The sequence below is a fragment of the Pelodiscus sinensis genome, chromosome 3, assembly GCF_049634645.1.
Source record: "Pelodiscus sinensis isolate JC-2024 chromosome 3, ASM4963464v1, whole genome shotgun sequence".
NCBI lineage: Eukaryota > Metazoa > Chordata > Testudines > Trionychidae > Pelodiscus > Pelodiscus sinensis.
Window position 1 is genome coordinate 134,421,830 of NC_134713.1, and position 24,798 is coordinate 134,446,627.

The 24,798-nt window shown below is 43.5% G+C and overlaps 1 protein-coding gene across 3 annotated transcripts in view; it reads right to left on the bottom strand.

Moving 5' to 3' along the window:
• Window positions 1-963: 963 nt before the first annotated feature.
• Window positions 964-24,798, bottom strand: part of QPCT (glutaminyl-peptide cyclotransferase) — a 45,066-nt gene continuing 21,231 nt past the window's right edge. For all 3 annotated transcript variants that reach the window (XM_025190819.2, XM_025190820.2, XM_006135221.4), the window contains exons 2-7: window positions 20,968-21,114; window positions 8,794-9,075; window positions 6,536-6,712; window positions 5,910-6,009; window positions 5,087-5,203; window positions 964-2,991 (exon numbers count right to left, since the gene is read on the bottom strand). In XM_025190819.2, coding sequence (XP_025046604.1) covers window positions 2,846-2,991; window positions 5,087-5,203; window positions 5,910-6,009; window positions 6,536-6,712; window positions 8,794-9,075; window positions 20,968-21,042 — 897 coding nt within the window. In that variant the 5' untranslated portion in view covers window positions 21,043-21,114 and the 3' untranslated portion in view covers window positions 964-2,845. The remainder of the gene's footprint in view (window positions 2,992-5,086; window positions 5,204-5,909; window positions 6,010-6,535; window positions 6,713-8,793; window positions 9,076-20,967; window positions 21,115-24,798) is intronic.

The window sequence follows — 24,798 nt, forward strand, 5'->3', positions numbered from 1 at the left end:
TGCAGATAGAGAAGGGGAGATGCTTTTCAGATGTCATTATCTTTTATACATTTCCAGTATGCTCTTAATTGGTTCCACTCCAAGCTCCTGTCATTTTGTCTTCTGAGGCAATGGTAAGTGATAATCTGCCCCCAACTTTTCTACCAAGTGTTCTGCTCTGTCTGTACGGACCAGGGAAACCACACTTCAAACTGTGCTTTTGATTTGTCTGTCAATCAATTTAGGGTTTCCTGTGGCTAAGAGTGTGCTTTTAATTGTTGTTTGGACTCATTGCTCTGGGTCACTTATACCTTCTAGCACCTGCTCTCTTCCAGCTGCATTGTGGACCATCTCCTTTGCTGAGGCGTTCCTCCATTTGGGATCTGAGACTTACGCCATTCCAGGTAAGCCTTTTTTGATGAGCTCTGGGGCCTGGAAACTCTTAAGGGGGAGGATCCCTAGTTTTCTTAGGTGCTCAAGGAAAGGGTGTCTTCTGAACCACTGAACTTTCTTGTTAGAGCTATAAATAGTCTCACTCCCCAAAGCTGAGCTCTTGCAACCCACTGAAGTCAGTGAGTTCTGCATCTGCTCAGTACCTTTTAGTTCAGGCCCTAAGCAGGGAGCTGGTAGCAAATACAAATTTACCTTCCAGAGGAAACCTCAGACACTTGATAAAGCTGGTGATGTTAGCTAGCTGATCTGGGGATAAAAGTGTTGTACTTTCCTCAGGAGCCATGGGGACCTTCAAAAGTTCCATACTGTTTTAGTGTGAAAATTAATAGACTTGTAGAAACTTAAAATGTCTCTAAATTCATGGCAGTTTTTATAGCTTTCCCTTTAGTTAATACTTTTTCTGTCTAGTGGCATTGTATAGGCATCTCATGTGCTGCTTTGCCATTAGTATAACATCATTAATGTTCAAACCTCAAATGATAACTTAAAATTATTCTCTCCAAACCTGTAAACAACACACACACACTAGCAAAGACTCCAAATATTTTTATTTAGTAAGACAACTTTTACCACACACTTACTAAAATACATGTGTCTGTCTGTTTTTGAAGTTTACTGTGCTCTGTTTTAGAGAATGCATCCAGGTTATTGCATCTTAATAGGAGGATGTAAAGTTTATAAATCTCATTTTAAAAATTCCAGTTTTTGCTTATGTTACAAATAGGGACTTAAATTATTAACATTGAAAAATCTTTAGAATCCATCTTATGTTGTTTTTACCTGTTGCATTTCTCTTAACGGGGACAATGAAAATAGAACAACATTTAATTTTCAGATTCTCATAATAAAACAATGTTGCAACATTGGGCTACAAACACTGCAAGAGACTGTTCAGTGCCTTCAGTGTTCCTATTAGAATCTGAAGTCTTGGAAATACTCATCTTAGAGTTAGAAAAGCTTATTTGTACAAAATCTAAAATGCAAGTCAGTGCCATAACAATGACCCCTTTTGAATATTAATTTGTACTGTGTCATTGTATAGAACCGAACTTGCTAGTGTAAGAGTCTCAGCAGGGGAAGACTGTGACCTTAAAATGCCTGGTCTTTTCAGTTCATCTCTTGAACTCATTCTCTTTGCTTCTCCCATGAGTTTGTTCAATTTAGGGCTGGATTCTGCCACCGTTGCACTGAATTTACTCTTTTAATAGTCCCAATGAGAGAGGGTGGCAAAACCTAGCCTATGGTTATCACTCTTAGCTTAGAACATTTTGTTTGCTTCTCCTTGTGTGGTACTAGCCTCTCAGGCCATGTCTCCATTTGTAGGGAGATCAATGCTGCAGCAATCTTTTTCCAGCAGTTGATTTAGCAGGTCTAGTAAAAACCTGCTAAATTGAATGCTGAGAGTTCTCCCATCTGCACACGTGAGGTGTAAGGGAAGTTGATGGGAGCATTTCTCCTGTCGACCTCCCGCTGAGAGGACAGTGCCGAATCTTGGCTTAGGGTTTATTAACTCCAGATAATTTTTTTTTATGTAGCTGGAAATTGTGTACCTTGACCTGACCTGGCCCATTGTGTAGACCTGGCCTCACTGTTTGGAACCCTATAATGCTTATTTCATTAGTGCCACTAGTCTGCAGCTTGCATTGCATTTCAAAAGATTTTTACAACCCGGTAGTTTAAAAAATGCACATAATTAAAATGTGGTCAGTTCTGATTTTGCTTGGTTTTGCGATACCACCTGGTGGTTAGGCCTATTTATTCTTCAAGGGCCTATTTATTTTGGAACAAATTGTGGCTGACTCTTTCATGGATGCATAGTGTGTGCAGGAACTTTTCTCTTGCCTCCCTTCCCTCCCAATATCCACTTTTTCCTTGAAAGCCTGCCTTTTCCCAAGGACAGGGAAAAGACAGTATGGTCTCTTCTCTGCTTCTTGGGGATTAAGAACATGCATTGGTGTTTTAAGGTGTGCTTTACTTGGCATGCCAGAAATTCTGGAAGCTCTTTCCAGTTTTGAACTTTAAACGTTATTCACTGTATAAAAATGGCAGCTAAGCCCTACATTAGGAAGTATTTATATTCAGGATCTGGATTCTATTTCGTTTTAATGTCTGGACTAAAACCAGTGATAGTGACATGGAAAAATACAGGTTTCCCTTCTCTCTCTCAGGTGAGATGTGGAGGACCAGGCTCTTTTCAGGCTGACAATTCTTGTTTAATGGCATTTTCATCTGACTTCACTAGACTGTGTAGCCAAAGACAGCTGACCTCTGACTAACAAGAGTTGGTACCACATCATGCTTTGCCTTTAGTGCTCTTCATCACAGTTAGCTGCAGGTGAGATGATTAAGAACTTGATGTTTGGGACTGGTAGCAGTATTTAAAACAGAGCAGTGCTTCAGAGCCACTGTGCTATCACAGACCGAGATATTCCAGCACAAACACTTGTAGGATTTTATTGAGGTTGTCAGTAGTGGTTTTGCTGAGGTTTTCTTCATTGTCCTCCATGGTGTGCCACACCTTAGGGAAAGGGGATGGGATCAAGTGAAGAACTTGAACCCCTGGAAGAGAGAGGAATTCAGAGAGAGCGCATAAGCTTTTTCAATGAGCAAATTAACATGCATTATGTTACAAGTGGAGGAGTCCCTAAGCCAGGGCTACAGTCAGTCTATTCTTCAATATGACTCCATAACAAGCTGATATCTTTACAGTTTCCTTCCACTGTTCCTCTGACCCCAGTGGTGACTACAGAAACTTATTGGTTACGCTGTATGGTTCCTAAAATTAGTCTACTTTCCTTCCCAGTTCTCCCTCTTTTAAAAAAAAAAAAAAAAAAAAAGTGACCATAGTTGTGGTTGGAATGTGATAGCAGCTCTCAGCCTTGCAATCATGCTCGTACTGTGCTTGCTTATGAGCTATGAAACATTGTAGCCAATGTAGCTTTCCCCAAGACAACTCTGTTCTAGTATAATGCTCTTGTTGCTATGTTCTACAAAGCAGTTATCCTGATCTCTGGGATTTTTTTGGATGCCGTACTTATCGCTTTATTGCCTTGTAAAATGGCCTTTCTTACACTTGGCTATCAGCAATCCCAGCATGATAGTTCTGCAATTCTGGTTAGGTGAAACCCTTAGGCACCAATCCATTGGAGGAGTGAGGTGTGGTTGTGTAAGGAACTGTTTGGATAATGGAGAATTAAATTCATTCTCCACCTATCCCCCTTTTTTTCCTCCATCCTGTTCCCTACCTCCCCCTTGTTCAGAAGCTTCCCAGAAGCAAACAAATAAGACACGTCTCTTTGGCTCTTCCCATGATGTTAGAGGAGCTTATCACCTGTGGTGTCTTGTGAGAGTAGTGGCTCTTCTCATCTTTTCATTAAGTTCTCTTTTTGGTATCCTAGCAATAGCTTACACATGGAAGGTGGCACCTTACCCTGCTTTCCTCAACTCTGAGCCGTACAACACTGTGGTCACCACCAATGTTTCCTTTAACATTTTCTATCCATGACAGAAATACATTTTATGTGCACCCAGGCTTGTGCAAATGTGCACCACAAGTATAAAGACATGCTGCTGGATGTGGGTGCTGTGCGGGCTCTGCTAATCAGCTATTCTCTAGCTCCCTGTCCAGGTCACCACCTCCTCCTGACCCAAACTCTCTGCACTCTTCCCTGCCCCAGGTCACAGCTCCCTCCCAGATCCTGCACCCCCTTTTACATTCCTCCCCTAGGTCAAAATCCACTCCTTCACCCCATCCCTTCCCAGACCCTGCACACCAATCTTCTGCCCCAGGTCACAACCCCTTCCTTTACTCAAACTCCTCCTCAGACCCCACTCCTGCACCCCAGGCTCCTACCCCAAGCTCCCTTCTGCACCCAACCTCTGTCCCAGACCCACATCCCTCCATAAAAAGTGTGGCCCTTGACCACTTACCAAAATCTTGGTGTGCCCACCATCAAAATTATTGCCCACCCCTGTGGTAGAAGGTAGTAAGCAGTGCAGTTACCAGGGGTCCCATGCCACAGAGGCTCCTCACAAAACTATGCTGCTCAGTTTTGGCGTTGGTGCCTTGGGGCAGAGCTCAATGTACTGGGCTTTAGCCCCATATATTGGGGCTTCAGTTTTCTGCCCTGAGTTCCAGTGAGTCTAACACTGGCCCTGCTTGACGGAACTTCTTAAACACGCTCATGGCCTACCCAGAGGGTCCAGGATGTCTGATTGAGAACCACTGCACTAGAGAACCCAGGGAAAAAAATTACTGGAATTGAGTAAGACTCTCAATATCAGCTCAATAATCCTCTAAACTAAGTTCCCCTTTTATGGTTGTGAAATGTCAAGGTGAAGAACGAGAAGTTATTTCACTAGTCTCAGTTGTGCTGTAACACACTAGCTAGTGTACCAAGAGTCCTTTGTGCTCAGATGGTGGGGAATTGTGCTTTTGGAAGAAGAAAACTGGTGTTCTACTGCTATGAAACTTGTTTGGATCCATAGAGCTTAATCCATCTGAAAATGTATTTTGGAGCCTCAAATTTTAAGAAGCTACATTTGCAAATTCTGGCCTGTTACAAACTTGCTCACTTGCTTAAAATAATCATCTGCCCCTGAAATTACAGTAATCTCATAAACTAGTTAAGAAATATTAAAATGGTTCCAGTACCTCTCATTAAAAATGGAACATGGTCATCCTCAATCAACCCTTGAGCGGTTTTACCCCAGAAATACTGACTTTCAAAAGGATGATTCTTCAGCAAACCCAAGCCATGTAGCTTTCGTTCTGCAATTCACAAATGAAATAATGTTTACTTTAAACTGTACTTGACACTAAAATGTCCTTCAGACAATATAGTCAACTGATCAACTTTTCTCATGTAATACAGAATACTTTTCACATCCCAAGGGAAAAACAATTGGAAACAATTATTTATGTTCATCTGGTATCAGTCAGTTGAGGAGCTCAGAATGGCTGTAGTTTCCCCATCTGTAAAATGGGAATAACTGAAACACAGAAGGGGTAAGTGACCTGCCCAAGGTCCCACAGTGATCTTGGAACCCATGTTTTGTGGTACCCATGCTTATAGGCTACCCATTGGGCCATTTCATTAGAGATTGCAAATATACTAGAATTTTAAAGATCCAGCTAAATGTTAGATTTTTATTTTTATTTCTAAGAAATTTTCTCAGGTAAGGGAGAAATTAATGCCCAGTTATATAAATAAGGAATTATGTAAACCACTAAAAACTTGTTAAATCTTTCAAAATCTCTACAATTGTTAGTAAAACAAATGGAGTTTAGTGAGGACAATTTTACCAAAACGAAGCACCTTAAAAATGTTGTTAACTTGGTTTGGTTGGAAATTGGTGCCACAGTTGTAGAGTCCTTTTGCATGAAGAACACCTGTTGAATTGCAGGGGAGGAATGATCCTGCTGAAGACGACTTTCCAGACTGAACCCTTACTTTATCAGATAATCCCCTCCTTACCGATTGCTTGAAGTCTGCTAAACCATCGGGCAGTGTTTGGAAAGAAATTGGGAAAGGTTGGGTTTGAAGCACCAATTAAATCCAGTAACACGAACAGATCCTGTGGGGATAAAAGAAACATGAAAACTTTTAGCTTCATTTAAAAAGTCTTTTAAGGAAATGATATGCCATACTGACAGCTTGAGTGCAAATAGGACTTCACTACTTTAATTCGATATATCTGACCAAAAAACCCCAAATCAAACCAAAAAACAGTAATCAACTCACTATGAGTGAAGAGAACTAATGAGAGGCAGGAGTGAGGGTTAACATACAATAGTACATTTAGCCAAGAAAAAAAAGATTTGAAAAATGCAATGAGCAAGATTCAGACCTAGTGTGAGCAGCTGCAACTCAAACTTTCTCCTTCAGAAAGAATAAAAGCAAGTTGTCTCTGGTTGTCCCTGCTTTTCCTCTGAAGTGGCACAGGAAGGAGAAGCAGAAAGCAAATAAGGCCTCTTAAAAAAAAAAAATCCATTAACTGGTAGAGTTCTCCCTTGGTGGAATTTGGCTCATTTCTCAGCACTTTTTTTGTATTAGTTGTATGGTATTGAATCAATTTGTAAATTAAAGGAGTTTTTACTTACAATGCCCTGTAGCTGATTGGTGTCTGTTGCACCAGCTGGATGTGGAGTAGATGCCATTTTCTGGGCTAAGTGTCGAGATCCATAAAGGGAATCGATGGGAGACCACTGCACAAAGGCTTCTTCGCCATCAAAGAAAATCAGTTGAAGTGAAAGATCTGGCCTAGAGGCTGAGCTGTTCTGTGGAGGAATGTCAGAAGCAATGTCACATTTGTTTTCTGTGGAGATACAAATTGATACAAGGTCTGATCCTGAAGCTCTTTCTCATGAGTAGTCCTTTTGTAAATACTCACATAAAAGGTCCACCAGAATCAGACTATTTTCAAACTTACTCAAACCTTCCCAATGCAAGCTGCAATGCTTCATAACCACAGTATCGGTAAATAAATATACGAGAGCGGCCAGTCAGCAGGTTTCTTAATGATTTTGCGGACCACTTTGAGAAACACTGCTTTATGAGGATTATTGAAATGACTAGAAATGTTGCATGTCTGACACACATGAGGATGAATGCAATAACTTGAGAGAGGTCTACAGAACCAGATGCTCGAAATATTTAATGTCATCTGAGACTAGCATTTGCACTAATCCTTGATATGAGAAAGCAGATTCATAAATGAGCCGTGGGTTTTCTCATGTTTGTGTGTACTGATTCTCATGAAAACAATGAGGAACAAGGCACATACAATCATTTAAAATAATGACTCTTTTCCTGCGGGATGACACGCAGCCAACTATAGAACCTTACTCTGACCCTTAATCTGCCCTTTTGGGAGTCACCCAGACCAACAGAGGGTTCTGTCACCACCTGTTTTGTAACTTTGGATGCTTTAAATCTATGCCACTATCCTGGCATGCCAATTTATGATTATTTAGAATGGGGACATTTTAGATAGGCTGTTTTAATGTTGTCCCACTAATCCTAATGGCTCAAAGTTTGTCTTTTCCTGGAATGTATAATGATTGGTGCTTGCAGTTAATCTCATAGGATTGGGGAAGCAATCCCTTCCTGCGTGATTGCTTCATTGCCTTGCTGTGAGGTGGAGCTAAATGTTGCAGAACAAATCATGAGAGCACAGCTCTATACATATACAAACTTACAGCATAGTCTATGTATATAATGGCCATCAAATTCAGAACATTATAAGCTTTCATAAAAAAAACCTTATTTGACACATTTTTATACCCAATACAACTGTACACAACCAACTGATTCAGTTGCTTACTCTTTGGGATTTTGACCCCGTCCTCCCTTTGCAGTGGGTGGACACCGATTACCACACAATATTTCACTGACAGGGGCTGTGTGCAGGCTCTGCTGAAAGTTAAGAACTAGCTGATTGTCATGGTTATTGGGTGAAGTTTGTACAGGAAGTAATTTTAGTTCTGCAGGATACTGAGTTTCAAAACTGTTGAAGTGAAACTTATCTGAAGCAAGGCAGCTCTCAGGGCTAACTCAACACTGAGAGCCATGATGTCCCTGGAGCCCACCTAGTGTTTACTGTTTAGTGAGTTCAAGTGCATGCTTGAGGATTTACCAAGAAACACCCCAAAATGTCTCTGAATAAGAGTCTCCCAGGGATAAGAAAGAGTCGTCTGTCATTATGTAAGAAACGAAGAAAAAGCTCAAGTTGTTATCCCCACTGGCAGAGTTTCTCCTGGTTAATGGATATTTCATGAAAGGTGTATCCTAGTTTTCTGGACTGGACAAATGCTGTAAAGCTAATTCATTGAATGAGAAATACCTTATTACCCAGGAAAGTAAGTTGTTACTAAGCATAGGCTACAGCTATTATTTTTCATAATAAAACACAATAGAACAAGAGGAGTATCAAACCTATTCCAGGAAAAGGTCTAAATTCCATTTTTAATTCAGTCCATGGTTATCCTACATGCAGACAGTTGGCTGTGTTAGGTTTCTTTTTAAAAATCATGGTTCTGAATACCCTATGGTTAGAAATCTTTTTTTAAATTCTCCAGTCTTCAACTAAGTATAAATGTATCATTTCCATTGCATGCAATGGAACTACTCAAACCACTCTAATACCATTGTGCATCTATCAATGCTTCCTCATTTTTTATGATGTCGTTAAGTTCTTCTGCAGTAATATACCTGGGTCCCAGTTCAGTTCCCATTAAAATCAGTAGGAGGAGGATCAGGCCTGTGCTTATAGAGAGAGAGAGAGAGAGAGAGAGAGACATATAGAAGCCATATAAGATTCAGCTATCTCAGAAGCATGCAATAGAGGAAAAACATGTACCGTCATTGACTGAAGCTGGCTGTCCAGGGCACGTATCAGCTCCAGTAACATAGCACAGGGCACAGCTGAGTCAGTGGCTCCCACAAACACTGTGCCATCCCACTGTGGACTGAAGTATTTTGAGTCATAGTGGCAAGCAAGTACCAGATGGCGTTTGGCAAAGGGATTGAGGGTGCTGATGATATTTGAGAATGTTCGGTATCCATAGGGTGTGTATGCCTGAAATGTATCTTCCTTAACTACCCAGCCAGCCTGCAACCTTTGAATACGATGCTTGATATGCTGGAATTGGAAACAGAAAATACATTAATATTAATATTATTCCACTTTAAACAGATGTTTGCAAACAAACTAGATCAGTAGCTAGTTTACAGTATCAGCTCTTTAATTTTTCTGCAAGGGATATTGTATTTATAATAAGCATTTTCAGTGGCCAGGCAGGTAATGGTCTGATTTCTTGTGGTCATGACCATCATTGTTTCACTGCTATCTTCTCCACTGTCTCTCCATTTGCTTGGCCTCTCCTCTAGTTGTCTCTTATTACATGCAAAGATTCTAAAATCTTTGGGACAGGGATTACCTTTTACTATAGATTTGTAAAGAATCTAGCATAATGATCACCGATTGCAGCCTTTAGGCACTTCTGCAGTAACAATAAGAATGTTGTTTGCTTCCCACAAGAAATGTGCCTTACAAATAGCAAGTTATTTGAGTAAGGCTCACAAGTTCAATAGGAAACAACTAAATAGTCTCTTCACTATAAACTAAAGAATGGGACACACTGGAGAAGAACTAACTTAAAAATAGAATCATGCAAAATATAATTCAGTGTGAGGACAACAATGAAGATAGTGGAACGTGTACAATAGACTCATAATAGCCAACTTCCTTCTTTTGAGAGATGACTCTAAAATATCCCCAAATGGATTCAGAACAGAAAGTTATGCATCATAGACTCATAGACTTTAAGGTCAGAAGGGACCATTATGATCATCTAGTCTGACCCCCTGCACAGTGCAGGCCACAGAATCTCACCCACCCCTCCTAGAATAATCCTCTCACCTATATCTCAGATATTGAAGCCTTCAAATACTTTGAAGACCCCAAGATGCAGAGAATCCTCTAGCTGTGATCTGTACCCCATGCTACAGAGGAAGGCGAAAAACCTCCAGGGCCTCTGCCAATCTACTCTGGAGGAAAATTCCTTCCCGACCCCAAATATGGCAATCAACTAAACCCTGAGCATGTGGGCAAGACTCATCACCCAGAAAGTTCTCTATAGTAACTCCTATCATCCCTCCATTGACCTATTCCCACTGATAATGAATGGTCAATTAGTTACCAAGATCATGTTATCTCATCAAACCATCCCCTTCATAAACCCATCTAGTTTAATCTTGAAACCAGATAGATCTTTTGCCCCCACTACTTCCCTTGGAAGGCCGTTCCAGAACCTCACTCCTACTAGCCAGCTTATATCCATTTGTTCTTGTGTCCACATTGGTATTAAGCTTAAATAATTCCTCTCCCTCCCTGGTATTTATCCCTCTAATATATTTAAAAAGTGCAATCATGTCTCCCCTCAGCCTTCTTTTGGTTAAGGTAAACAAGCCAAGCTCCTTGAGTCTCCTTTCATAAGACAGGTTTTCCATTCCTCGGATCATCTTAGTGGCCCTTCTTTGTACCTGTTCCAGTTTGAATTCATCCTTCTTAAACATGGGAGACCAGAACTGCACACAGTATTCCAAATGGGGTCTCACCAATGCCTTGTACAATGGCACTAACACCTCCTTATCCCTACTGGAAATACCTCGCCTAATACATCCCAAGATCATATTAGCCTTTTTCACAGCCATGTCACAATGGCGGCTCATAGTCATTCTATGATCAACCAGGACTCCGAGGTCCTTCTCTTTATTTGAGAAGACCATCTCTGTTAAACAACTTATTAGTATTGCTCTCTTGAGTTATTCTCCTAAGGACATTTTTCTCTCTATTTAAATAAATAGTGAAAAAAAAGTCTCTATAAGGGGGGTAAACTAGCAGACAGTTAAGAGCCACAGCCAGCTCCTATTAAGGTTAATAAGGATATGTCTACACTACAAAGTTAATTTGCACTAACAGCTGTTAGTTCGAATTAACTTCCATAGGCGCTACACAGGCAAACTGCTAGTTTGAACTTAATTTGAACTAGCAGAGCACTTAATTCGAACTAGGTAAACCTCATTCTACAAGGACTAACGCTTAGTTCGAATTAAGTAGTTCAAATTAAGGGCTGTGTAGCCACTTAATTCGAACTAGTGGGAGGCTAGCCCTCCCCAGCTTGACCTGGTGGCCACTCTGGGCATAACCAGGGAAACTCGTCTGCCCCCCTCTTGGCCCCGGAGCCCTTAAAGGGCCACGGTCTGGCTACGGTGACCGTGCCAGGTGCAAGCCTGCCAGCACCCAGCCAGCAGACCCTGCACCTGGCACGGCACGAGCCAGCCACCCGCTGCCACCCAGCCCCTCCGCCTCTTCCTGGGACCACTGTCCTTTGTAGTGGCTGTGTTATCTGTAACACAGTAGTAACATTTAACAGCTAAGTTTACCCTGTAACAATAAAATGGTAACTGTTTAAGCTGTGACCTGACTCCTTCAGTTGCTGTAACTGAACCAAGCACCATTTTAAAAAGAACTCCAGCCGGTCATAAGGGACAGATATAGGGAGAGCTTGAGTGTTGGATCGTGTCGCTTCCAGGGGACAGATCCGTTGGGGCATCTCTCAGCCTCCCCCGGCTGCCTGCTGCGAAGGGATCATGTATCCTAGCAGTCAAAATCTGAGGTGTAATAGGCTCTCCCTGTAAACTCTGGGGCATCTGTTGGCTGCCCGCCACGAAGGGATCCCGATCCTAACGGTAAAGACATGGACGTTAAACTCCTCGGGGCGCCCGTCAGTCTCACTTAGACTGCCCACTGCAACGGGGCCTTGTGTCTCAGCAGTTGAAGACTCAGGTGTAACACACACACATGCACTCCCCTGACCATCAGCTGACAACATCTCAGCCCACTGACTGAATTAAAGTAGAATTTAGAGCTTTCCACAGAATGTGTTTGACAGACATCCCTGCTGTTCTGTTCTGTTTTACCAAAACTCCTCCACTACATGCTGACAAAGGAGAATACTTCTATGTTGCATAGGGCTCTTTTTCATACATTGATATTACCAATAGCAGCAAAAAAGCCTCCCCTTCTCTCCCCCCCCCCCAACACACTTGAGAATGCCATATGGTTACCATGTCTTGGATTCTGCTCTGTTATTTTTTCCTTTCATTTGGCTGACAGCCAGTAAATCACCTAGGAGCCCTCAGAGCTGGATACTATGGATACCAGTGACAGTCAAACTTCATTTTTCCACTCCACCAATTACAGATTGGCAAGTTCAGTTATTGGACACAAAGGGTTATGTGTTGGTACTGTTAAGTCACAGCCTGTATGGCTGGTTAGGAGCACAGAGTGGTTCCACGCTGGTGAGAATCCCATGGGGTGTTCTGGCTGACTCAGTCACACACACCCCAAGACCATGTAACAGATGTTTGTTTACCCCTGAAATGCAGAGTCAACTCTGCTAGTTGGTGTGGAAACAATCCACCTTTGAACCCTCTTCACCCTCTGTAGAGTGTTTAGTAGCTCCAGCAGCAGAAGACTCCTAATCCTTGCAATCAGGTAGCACAAGGAATGATATGAGGAAGTGGTTCTGGCACACAAAAGCTCATGACCTATTAAACCATCTTGTTAGTCTTTAAAGTGCTACATAATTTTTCCTTTTGTTGTAGCACACAGGTTAAAGTTGGGCTGGTCCTTAAAAGGGGTGAAAGGGTAGCTTGTGCCTTTTCCCCTTGTGTGTGCACTTATACAGAACTAACCTACTAAAGAATACCAAAAAACCTCCAAACAAACCCTAAAACAACTACACATGAAACTCCCTGCTACTACTCAGGAACAAATCTATACAAATACACACCTAGATCCCCAACCAGCTATTTTCTATCTGCTACCCAAGATCCACAAACGTGGAAATCCTGGATGTTCCATCATCTCAGGCATTGGCATGCTTACAACTGAATTATCTGATTATGTTGATTCTCTCCTCTAACCCTATGCTACCAGTACTTCTAGCTAACTTTGAGACACCACTGACTTCCTGAGGAAACTACTGAACATCAGTAATCTCCCTGAAAATACCATCCTGGCCACCAGGGATGTAGAAGAAAGAGTTACTCATGGTGCTTCTTCGAGAGGTGTCCCCGCGGGTGCTCCACTCTGGGTGCTGGTGCGTCCTCACGCCGGTGACCGGAGATCTTTCTAGCTGTTTCCACCGTGCCGCGCATGCGCCAGAGCATCCCCCGTGTTGTTGGAATCTGTTAGGCGTGCGTGCGCGGCGCGGCTCCTCCATTCCTTCTGTACCCCATCAGAACCAAGGGCTCTGAGTCGGGGAAGGAGGGAGGGTAGTGGAGCACCCACGGGGACACATCTCGAAGAAGCACCGTTACTGCACAAGGTGAGTAACTTTCTTCTCCTTAGAGGTCCCCATGGGTGCTCCACTCTGGGTGACAACGCAGCAGTTGTTGACCCGAGGAGGTGGGTTTGGAGCCCTGTGTTAGTCACTGTGGACAATACTGCCTGTCCTACTGCCATGGAAGATGCAATTGAGGAAGAGAGAGCATAATGTTGTGCAAAAGAATGGTTCGAGGACCAGGTTGCATCGTTAGAGAGATCCTGTAGAGGGACGATGCTGAGGAAGGTGGTAGTGGAGGACATCGCCCTGGTGGAATGTGCTGTAAGTGTTTCAGGTAAGTCTTTGTTGTAAAGTACATAACGTGTTCGGATGCACAAAGAGATCCATTTAGAAATCCTCTGTGATGAGACCGCTTGTCCTTTGGACCGTTCCGCATAGGACAAAAATAGTCGCAGGGAATGTCGCCATGGTTTGGTGCGGTCAAGATAAAAAGCAAGCGCCCTGCGACATCCAGAGTGTGCCAAACCACTTGAACTGGATTGGCATGAGGCTTTGAAAAAAATGCAGGTAAGTATATAGGTCCATTGACATGAAAGGACGAAAGGACTTTGGGGAGGAATTTAGGGTGTGGTCGAAGTATCACCCTATCTTTAGTGAATACTGTATAAGGGGGATCAGCCATCAGTGAGGTGAGTTAACCTCCAGTAGAAGGGTGAGTGATCGCCACGAGGAATGAGACTTTCATCGATAAATGAGACCAGGTGCAGGTTGCCAGTGGTTCAAAAGGTGGCTTTGTCAGACTCTTGAGAACGTGGTTGAGGTCCCAGATAGGAAGTAGTGGTCGGACTGGCGAGAAGGTATTCTGTAGCCCCTTAAGGAATCTTTTCATCATTGGATCAGCGAGAAATGCGACCTCTTGACCTGTACAATGAAATGCTGCAATGGCGGCTGCATGTACTTTGATAGTAGTAAGAGCTAGGCCTGACTGTTTCAGGTGTAACAAGTAGTCCAATAGGGTGGGGAGGGGGGCGTGCTCAGGGGATGTTATGTGGGAACTCTTGAACCAATGCACAAATCTGTTCCATTTGTAGAGATACGTACTCCTAGTGGACTGTCTCCTCCTATTGATCAGGATATGTTTCACTGGTTCAGACCAGGCATCTTTGGCATCCTGGAGCCATGAAGGAGCCAAGCATGAAGATGTAGCTTGTGGAGTTCTGGGTGAAGATCCTTCCCGTAGTTCTGCAATAGGAAGGTGTACGGGTCTGCTAGCGTCATCTTGCAGAGGTAAGGATACCACGTCTGTCTGGGCCATGCTGGTGCCACAAGTATGGCTTGAGCATGATCTATTCTGATCTTGTTGAGCACCTTGTACAGGAAAGGAAAGGGCGGAAAGTTGTAGAGAAGGGGACCATGCCATGTGATCGAAAAGGCATCGCCGAGGGAGTGCTTCCCTAGAGCTGCTCTTGAACAGTAGAGGTGGCATTTTCTGTTTCCTTTTGTGGCAAAGAGGTCTATATCCTGTTGCCCCCACTGACGAAAAACTGGTGCAAGTGCGTTCCTGATCATCTCCCACTTGTGTTGATCATGGAACGTGCGGCTTAGGGCATCTGCCGTGACATTGAGCACTCCAATTAGGTATGAAGCTATGGGGGTAACATGGTGTGTAAGGCACCAATTCCAGAATCTGATGGCTTCCATGCAAAGGGAGTGGGATCGTGCCCCTCCCTGTTGGTTGATATAGTACATGCAGGTGGTATTGTCTGTCATTATGGAAATGGACTTGTGAGTTATGTAGGATTGGAAATGTTGGCATGCATACCTGACCGCTCGCAACTCGAGAAGGTTGATATGTAAGGTTTGTTCCATAAAGGACCATTTGCCTTGAACTGTGATGGTGCCTAGGTGAGCTCCCCAACCCATGAGTGACGCATCTGTCACAATAGTGAGTGTGGGAGAAGGTCGATGGAACGGTACGCATTCTAACATATTTTGTAGGTTTGTCCACCATTGCAGCGAGTTTAGAATGCGAGGTGATATAGTTAGTCGTTTGGAGAGAGAATCTCTGGAGGGCTTGTAAGTCATGGCTAACCATGACTGAAGGCCTTTCATATGAAGTCTGGCGACCTTGACCACATATGTTGTGGAAGCCATATGCCCTAGAATCTTGAGACAGTCACGTACTGTCATGGTAGGAGCTAATTGTGCACTCCTGATAAGACCGCGCATTGTGTTGATTCTGTGAACGGGTAGAGTGACCCTTGCTGCCACGGTATCGATGAGTGCACCTATGAACTCCAACTTCTGTGTTGGATGTAATGTGGACTTTGAGAGATTTATGTGGAAGCCGAGATTGGTGAGGGAGGTTATGGCAATATCGATCATGTCCTGGGTCTTGCGGAAGGATGATCCTTTTATCAGGCAGTCGTCCAGGTATGGAAAAATGATGACTCCTTGACGACGTAGCGAGGCCATTACGACTGCCAGGGTTTTGGAAAAAACTCTGGGGGTGGTTGAAAGGCCAAACAGGAGCACTCTGTACTGGTAGTGTCGGGTGCCCACTTTGAATCGTAGAAAACATGATGTGAAAGTAGGCATCTTGAAGGTCGAGAGCCGAAAGCCAATCTTCTTGATCTAGAGCAGAGATGATGGATGCTAAAGTAACCATTTTGAAAGGGTGGTAAGCAATGTACTTGTTGAGTCTCCTCAAGTCTAATATGGGGCTCCACCCTCCATTCTTCTTCTGCGTTAGGAAGTAAGTTGAATAGAAACCCCGACCATGGAATTCCATTGGAACTTGTTCCACAGCCCCCAGTTGTAGTAGGTGTGAAACCTCCCGATGGAAGAGGGTTTCGTGAGATGGGTCTCTGAAAAGGGACAGGGTAGGGGAATAGGTGGGGGGCATAGAGGTAAAAGGGATTGCATAACCCTGTTGGATCTGTCTGATGTTATTTGAGTCCATTAATGGTAAAAAACCCGGAGCGGGTGATGGAATTGAGGAGGCTCGGGCATGTGTGTTACTGGAGTGGGTATCCGGCTCTCGACATATCTTTCAAATTTGTTGTCTCGTTGCAGGTGGGTGGGTCGTTGCTGAGTGTTGCTGTTACTGTCGTTGTGGTCTACGACGTTGTGTCTCTGTCTTTGCCTGAAATCATACCGAGGCTGCTGATGGAAGGGCTCCCTAGATCTCTGGTAAGTCGCAAATCTTGTTCTCTTCGTGGGGAGGTGTACATCCCCAATGTCCTGAGTGTCGTCTGTGAGTCTTTCATAAAATGCAACACCTCGTCTGTCTTGGCAGCAAAGAGGTTATTTTTATCAAAAGGCAAGTCTTCAACCTTTTGCTGTAAATCTCTGGTGACTCCGGAAGCCTGTAGCCATGATATTCTGCATAATACCATAGCTGATGCGGTAACACAGGCTGCGGTATCTGCTACATACATTGCGGATTGCAAGGCAGTACGTGAGACTGCATGACCTTCATGCATTATATTGAGGAGTGTTGACTGTTTATGTTCAAGTAAGGGTTGTGCCAAGTCCTGGAGTTTAGAATAATTTGCGTGATCATAATCCGCAAGCATTGCCGTGTAATTTGCTGCTCGAAGGAGCAAGGTAGCTGAGGAATAGACCTTATGGCCCATAACGTCTATTCTCTTGTGATCTCTATCCTGTGGTGTCGTCTTTAGGTTAGGTTGTCTTCCTTTGTGACCAACTGAATCCACCACTAGGGAGTTAAGTGGTGGATGGGTGAAAAGGAAATCTGCATCCTTTGGTGCAATAAAGTACTTGCAGTCAACCTTCTTGTTGGTGGGGGGGGGGGGGGGGGGGGAATAGACACGGGAGTCTGCCAAATATTCTCGGCTGGGTCCATAATGGCCTCATCCATAGGGATTGCCAGTCGAGAAGTAGTAGATGATTCCAGTGTGTGTAGGAGTTTATATTGTTTAACTTGTGCCTCCTGTAAGTCCCGTTCCTGTGCTAGCGCCACCCTTTTAAAAAGATCATGAAATTTCCTAGAGTCATCACCAGATGGTGGGGCTTCCGGTGTGACAGCCTCATCAGGAGAGGAGGAGGAGTTATGTAGCGGGGATCTGTCTTCGCCCTCAGAGAGAATCTTGTGTCTCAGAGCGGCTTGGGGAATTTGGCTCTGTCAGGAACGTAGTAAGAGGTAGTGAAGCCGGTGTCCTGGAAGTTGTTGAAGGAGGATGATGATGACTTCGCTTTGGTCTTGGCTTACATGGCTGCCATTGAATAGCGTATGGCGGTGGTGGGTAGCTATATTGTTGAGCATACCATAGTGGTGGCAGAGATGGGTATGCATATTGTGTGACCGGAGGCTACCAGAAAGGAGGTTTGTGGACAGGACTGGAATGTTGGGTGGAGAATCTGCTCCTAGGTTCTATGCCTGCATTGCTTGGAGACCGTGAGATGTGGGACGATCTGCCTGAATGAACTGAGTGCACCGAAGAAGTTGGTGAAGTCAGTGCCAGCGGAATGATAGTGCGCATAGTGTGGCTCGGTGCCGAGGCGCGGGAGTTGCTCAGTGTCGATGGGGGTGCCGAGCGGCATGGGGGCAGCATGTCGGTGCGGGGTTTCTCCACAGTCGGTGCCGGCATCTGGTGCCGTGGTTGTTTCAGTACCGAGCGTTCTTTATGGCCAGCCGGTGCTGAGGAGAAGGTCGATGCCACTGGTGGTGCCGATGCTTTCTGTCTCGGCTCAGAGTGCACTCGCTTGTGCGTTGCCGGCATTTTGGCCGAAGCCGTACCAGACGTGCCCGGCTTGTCCGCGGTGCTAACCCATGAGGCTGAGGATGCTGAAGGTAGTGAGCAGGTCGGGGAACGAGCCATTCTTGATGCTGCCGGGGTAGATGGGGCAGAGGGACATGATTTGTCCGTACCCTTAGTCAGAGAGGCCATTTCTGGAGCCGCTGGTGGGTTGTCAGATGGAGGTCGGAGAGACTTTTCGTAAAGAATTGTTTTCAGCCTATTAGCCTGGTCCCTCTGTGCTCTGGAGGTTAATTTTGAGCAGTGCTGGCACTTCTGAGTCTGGTGGGATTCACCAAGGCACTTAATGCATTCGGCATGTCCATCAGACACGGGCATGGCATGTCTGGCACCTTTTAAAGCCGGGAGAACCCGGCATGAGGCGCGGGAAACAAACAGCAAGCCACAACGAGAGAGAGAATTTTTGTTTTGTTCTAACTTTAGCCTAGGGTAGGTTAGGGTAAGGAAAAAATGGAATATAAGGTAACTATGGGAATTAACCAGAGTTTCAATCTATTTTTTTAAACAAAGATGAAGAGGAGAAGAAGCTCCGTCTATTGTCGAGGACGGTAAAGAAGGAACTGAGGAGCTGTGCTGCGTACTTGCCTAACAGATTCCAACGACACAGGGGGGCACACTGGCGCATGCGTGGCGTGGTGGAAACAGCTAAAAAGATCTCCAGTTGCTGGCGCGAGGACACACCAGCACCCACGGGGACCTCTCGAAAGAGAAGCTCTTTACACCAACATTCAACATGATGATGGATTACTAGCTATCCCTGATGACACCACTCAGAGGCCTTGGGGGACATTCTGGTCCTCACCTACAGACAACACCCTAACTTGAAACAAATTCTTTCCAGCAACCATGCAGCATACTTCAGTCATACTCACCCAGGACCCCACCTGTAATCAACTCTGGCGCCAACTCTGTCCAGACGAGTGACATCACATGACCTAACCACATAAGCCACCACATCAAAGGCTCATAAACTGTACATCCACTAATGTGATGTGTCATTAGGTGCCAGCAATGCCCCTCTGCCAAACTGGACAGTCTCTGTGACAAAGGATTAATGGACACAAATCAGATATTCAAAATGGTAACACACAGAAACCTGTTGGGGAACATTTTAACCTGCCTGAGCACTTATTAATCCATCTAAAAGTGACTATACTATTACAAAGCAATTTAAAAAACCAGCTGGAAAGAGAAGCTACAGAAATTGCCTTCGTGTGTAAATTTGACACCTTTAATCAAGGTTTGAACAAAGACATGAACTGGATAGGCTGCTACATTCAACACCCTAATGACATCAAAAGTATCGGGCACTTCTAGCCCACTCTATTAGCCACATTTAGCACAGACACTCTAATTGACAAGATTTTTTTCCCCTTCTCTTTCCCTCTCCATCCTTTTTTGCTATTTATTTGTAACTCTGGACCCCTTGCTCCATTAATCTGAAGTGGGTTATGCCCATGAAAGCCCATGATAGTATCTACATTTTTTGTTAGTCTCTAAGGTGCTGCAGGACAATTCGTAGTTGAAGTTTTTTTTCAGTTACAGACTGACTAATGGCTACCTCTCTGTGACTAGCTACAAACTGGCCCTTAGATTACTCTGTTTACATAAATGTAGCAACAAGAAATAAAAAGTGGGAGTCAGTGGCATTTTCTACATAACATGTTAGCAGAAAGTGCAGGAGTCAAGGTCCCATGCTCAGCTTAGTGCTATATAACTTCTTATTGCTCATTTTAAGAAGATAGAAAATATAATAGTACAGTAGTTTCATTAAATAAGGCCATTAGTAAGGCCATTGTAATAAAAACGTCACCTAGCTAAGACTGAATCTCCCTCCTTAATGTGTTACAATATCTTGCCAGCCATGGCACTGAGTATGAAAGTTGAGTCTTTCTCTTTAACCCTCCTGCCACCTTCAGATGATATCTCCAGAACATAGTCCAACTGATGCAGAAAGCAGCTCTGAGCAGCAGCTTGTAACTCATTTTTTAGAAACTGATTAAACTGATGACAGAGTCCCTTTAAATTCCAGAGGCTTTTAGAGAGATTTCTCTATAACTTTATTATGGTTTCATTCTTTTCCTAAAGTTCCCCAGGACTTTTCTAATAGAGTGATCGAGACTAGGCCTGGTTTTAGCACATGCAACTGCCCTGAAGTTTTGGAGTTATACTGGGGTTGCATTTCACCCATTGTTCTACTTCAAAGCTCCTTTCTTCAAGGGCTTCCAAGCATTAATGCACTAACCCTCATGTTGCTCCTTTGAGAAAAGAACTGATATCCCCACATTACAGATGTGGCCTTTGAAACCAGAAAAAAAAGCGACTAGCCCCAGGTGGTACAGTGAATAGTTTGGAAGGACAGTGAAGGAAGTTCTCAGTCCTGGTCCCACATACATTTTGAAAACACAGTGGCCTCTTTACAAGCTATAGTAAGTACCACTAGCGCTAGATCTTGGGGCAAATCTCTAAGCCCTTCCTCTTCAAAACCAGCAAGACTTCTTCAGGAAGACATTTGGCTCATGTGAAGTTCCAAGGACAATTGTGCAAACATGGCATGTTGTGTAAGGACAAAGACATCCAGCTAGCCTAATTTTAGGACACATGGAATGTTCTTTTTCACTGAAATATGTGTTTAACATCTGATTTTCTTTTGTATGTAAGATTTGCTGGAGCTATACAAAATTAGGGAATAGAATTGAACATAGATTAAGTTTTGGGCCTGTCTGTCTTCATATTATGTCTTCTAAGGGTGTCATTTCTCAGTTTTCCAAAGGTCGAGGTCTGACTGAATAAAATGAATGTCTCCATACATGGGTGGCCAGAGCCTTGTACAATCAGAGCACTACCAGAATACAAAAAACAGATGGTATCCTTATTGTGTCTAGCATCTAGTCTCACCTGACGCACAGCATAACTTCCTGGTGATCCTGGATATCTCTCTATCATCATAGGACGCAGATCGTTTTGCCACATTTGAACAACATCTGTGTATGCTGCAACTTTCCGGATAGCAGCAGAATTTAAAATACTTGGTTGGTGAGAATACTGTAGAAGGAAAAAGAGGCATGATTGCAATAATTAACAACTATTATTCGTTAGGAAGTTGTTGGTGTTTTCTTAAATCTGCCAATAAACATGATGTTATAGAATGCAAATGACATACTGTACTGTATTATTATTAACATATAACATGCCAGTCCTATATATTGTAGCATCTTCCAGTAATATGGACAACAACCCCTTAAGAGTTGGTCTTCTCTCAAAAGTAACTCTAAAAATGGCCTTGGTTTTGTATCTCACTGGTTGCTAGACTGAATGTGCTCAGTTTATACTTTTTTCATACCCCTTCGGTAACAAAAGTTTTGCCGACATAAGTGTTAGCATAGTCTTGGTTTAATAATGTCAGAGGGGTAGCCGTGTTTGTCTGTAACTAAAAAAATTTAAACAATAACAGTCCTTTAGCACCTCAGAGACTAACAAAAATATATAAATAGTATTATGTGCTTTTGTGGGCATAACCGACTTCTTCAGATGACAAATATGGACCCATGTTTGTCTAATAAGTTTCTTATCTTTCTCTATATGTAAAAAAAAAAAAAACCAACCCCATTTCCTGCAAGGTGACAGAATGGCGTCATCCCTGTGGATGTTAAATGTTGGTTAATTGAATAGCCGATTAAACCTAATGAATTCTTATCGGTTACTCTACTATTCTGTAGCTCCAGAGAGTGCCAGCCACACTCCTGAGGACCCCTCTGCCACTCTGCACTGCTGCCTCTGTAGAGGTGGTGACAGGGCATGCTCAGGAGAGAGGTCAAAGGAGGGGACAAGAAGAGGCACTTAGGAGAAGGTGTTGGGTAGGGGCAGGGCCTGAGGCAAAGCAGGGCATGGTGAGCACCTGGGCTTAGAGGAAACCCATGCGTATGCACCTCTCTTCAGCATTTAATGATAAACCTGATTACACTCAAGAGTCCTTGTTTCCATTTGGTGATTCCTAAAGGTGTCTTCACTGCTAAGTGTTCGTAACCAATGTAAAATGGCTGCCCGTCGCGGCCTTGCCCAAGTGCAAAATGGCTACCCGTACACAATAACATACCACGTTAGGTAAGCCAAGTGCACACCAATAATCATCCAACCTTGCCTTACATAGCCAGGTGTAGAAGGCTCTGCTAAGGTGCAGGACGCATTACCAAATAAGGTCTCAAAACAAAACCCCACACCCAAGCATCCAGCCCACTGCGGCAAATAGTAACCAATCAGCAGCCAGCGGACACAAAATAAAAGCAAATGCACTAACGCACAAGAACAGGGAACACGATTACTTCACGTCTAGCCTGATCAGCTAGTCGTCCCGTTCCCTCCGCTCACGGCTGCAATAGAGCGTACTTCGTTTGGGCGTCCCGTGTTAACCGAAGCCTACACAGTCCGGTATGAAGCGGGCCTTCGTAGTGTGGCTGTGGCTTGCAACAGTGGTAAGATAAACAGTTTATGTAATGATATGTTGTAATTATAGTGTATAGAATTACAGATGAATACTACTTTACCCAGTTGTAATTGTACCAGTCCGAATTGGGCCACCTGGCGAATCCCTCAGTGTTACGGGGACCTTGAGTGCGCCCCAGGAATTGTAGTTTTTATAGTGTCAGTTATACTGATTTTGTTGTTAGTAATTGTTTGGAGGCCTACCCTATAGTTTTTGTAAAGAAACAGTAATAAATTAACCCCGTCTAATTTGTCGTCTACTTCCTCTTACTCGGCATCCTCGTCGGACCTAACCAACTGTCTCTAGTCTCGAACACTAAGCAAGCACTTAAGTGGGCACAGTTAAAGGCAACCTAGCAGCCACATCAGAAGTGAGGTTCCTCACTAGCTGCTGAAACCAGTGGCGGTAGCAGAGATGGAGGACCGCAGCAGTGGCAATGGAGAGACAGAAGTAGCAGAGGACGGCAGCCAGGGGCAGCAAAGAGAGACAGCTACATCAGAGAGCAGCAGCAGTGGGACAGCAGCCACTGAGAGTCAGCTGCAGAGGTGGCAGCAGGAGATGCATTGGTCAGTGCCTCTTGAGGTAAAAATTGACCCTCCCCCTCTCCCGCAAGAACAGATTTCTGAACTGTGTCCTGACTAACCCAGGGCAATCAACTGAGAGTGGGGTGTACTGGAGGGAGAGGGGAGTGGTGTGATAAGGAATGTTACTTTTAAGTTTTACACCATATGGTGACGAATTGAGGCAAAGGACACCACCCAAAGCACTGTGAGGTGGGTGTTTGCCTGTGGTCACATGCTTTTGTAGTGTTTTCCAAATAAATGTTGGGTCCCCTTTTCCCTTTTTGTCTAATGAAAGAAAAATTATAGAGATTCTGTGCTTGTGAGAAGGGAAGTATTGACCCTTAGAGGTGCCCAGAAGGGTTTCATTTTTCCTGATGACTGGGTGGGGGCTTGAGCTGGCTTTATTTTCTGTTAAGAGAGATTCCTAGACAAATGGTTTTCAAATTTTTTAGGTTGTGTACTCTTTTTCAAATAATGTAGTTTACCATGTACCTCCGTCTGAGATAGGATCATAATATACCTGTGATTAGATTGCCACGTCTTACTAAATAAAATGCACTGTCTGCCACTACAGGGTGTAATAAAATGTGTTGTCCACCCTTATCCCCTGATGAATTTGCATAACCCTAGGGGTACATGCACTTCCATTTAAAATCCACTGCCCTAGACAGTGAACCTAACTCTTGTTGTTGCCGACTCCATCTGGTAGAAGGGTTACAGTGATGCGGGGTGGTGTGAAGGCCTGATGTTTCTACAGAAATCAATAGCAACTGGTTGTCTAGGTAAATATGACAGGGTGAGTACAGTGGACAGGGGTGAGGTAAGGAGGGGGAGAGCGTATGATGATGAAAGAGCTGGAGAGAGTCACTGCTGCTGCTCAGCTTTTTTAGTGACCAGTGTAACCAGGGATTGAGTCTCAATTAGATATTTGCTCAGTGCTGCTCCTGGTCTATGGGTTATCTGGTAAGATAGACATGATACATGATGCTGAGCCAAAAAGAATTCTACTGGATACAGCCCTCATGAAAAAAAAAATAATACAAACCTAACTAAACAAGTGATACAATGAGGATGTGAGATGATGACAAAGGAGAAGTTAATGAAATACAGTACAAAATAGTGTCATCTTGTCCTGGAAGTGGGCCTGGTAAATTCTGACTATGCCCTATATCACTGGATGTTGCGTCAGATTAATGGAAATTAGTCAATTCAAGATGGACTTTGGACTCCGCTTCTTTATGATCACCTCAAAATAGGTTTTAAATATTTTTCCTATTTGAAAGTCTTGGAACACTTGATTAAATTAAACTTGAAGCTCCGTAATCCATTATATTTAATGTGGCTCTCATAACTTTTGCATATAACCATGTTAATGTTTCATAATCAGGCCTGAATAACTCTGTTATTTGTTGAATGTCTGCCTTAGAATAATACAGAAGTAAATATACATCTCACTAAGTATTAATCCTGAGATCTTACTGTTGCAATTGGTTTGCACGAACATTTTTTTTCAAGAAACATAAATAACTCTGGATGAAATAAAACATGCTGATGTTTTCTTTCCAAATAATTATGCAGCTGCTATGTTGTCATCATCTGCTATAGTCCCTGCTTGTATTTTCCCTGATACACAGAATTTACTGTTTTACCGGAGCCTTCATTTACTCAGACCAACATATAATA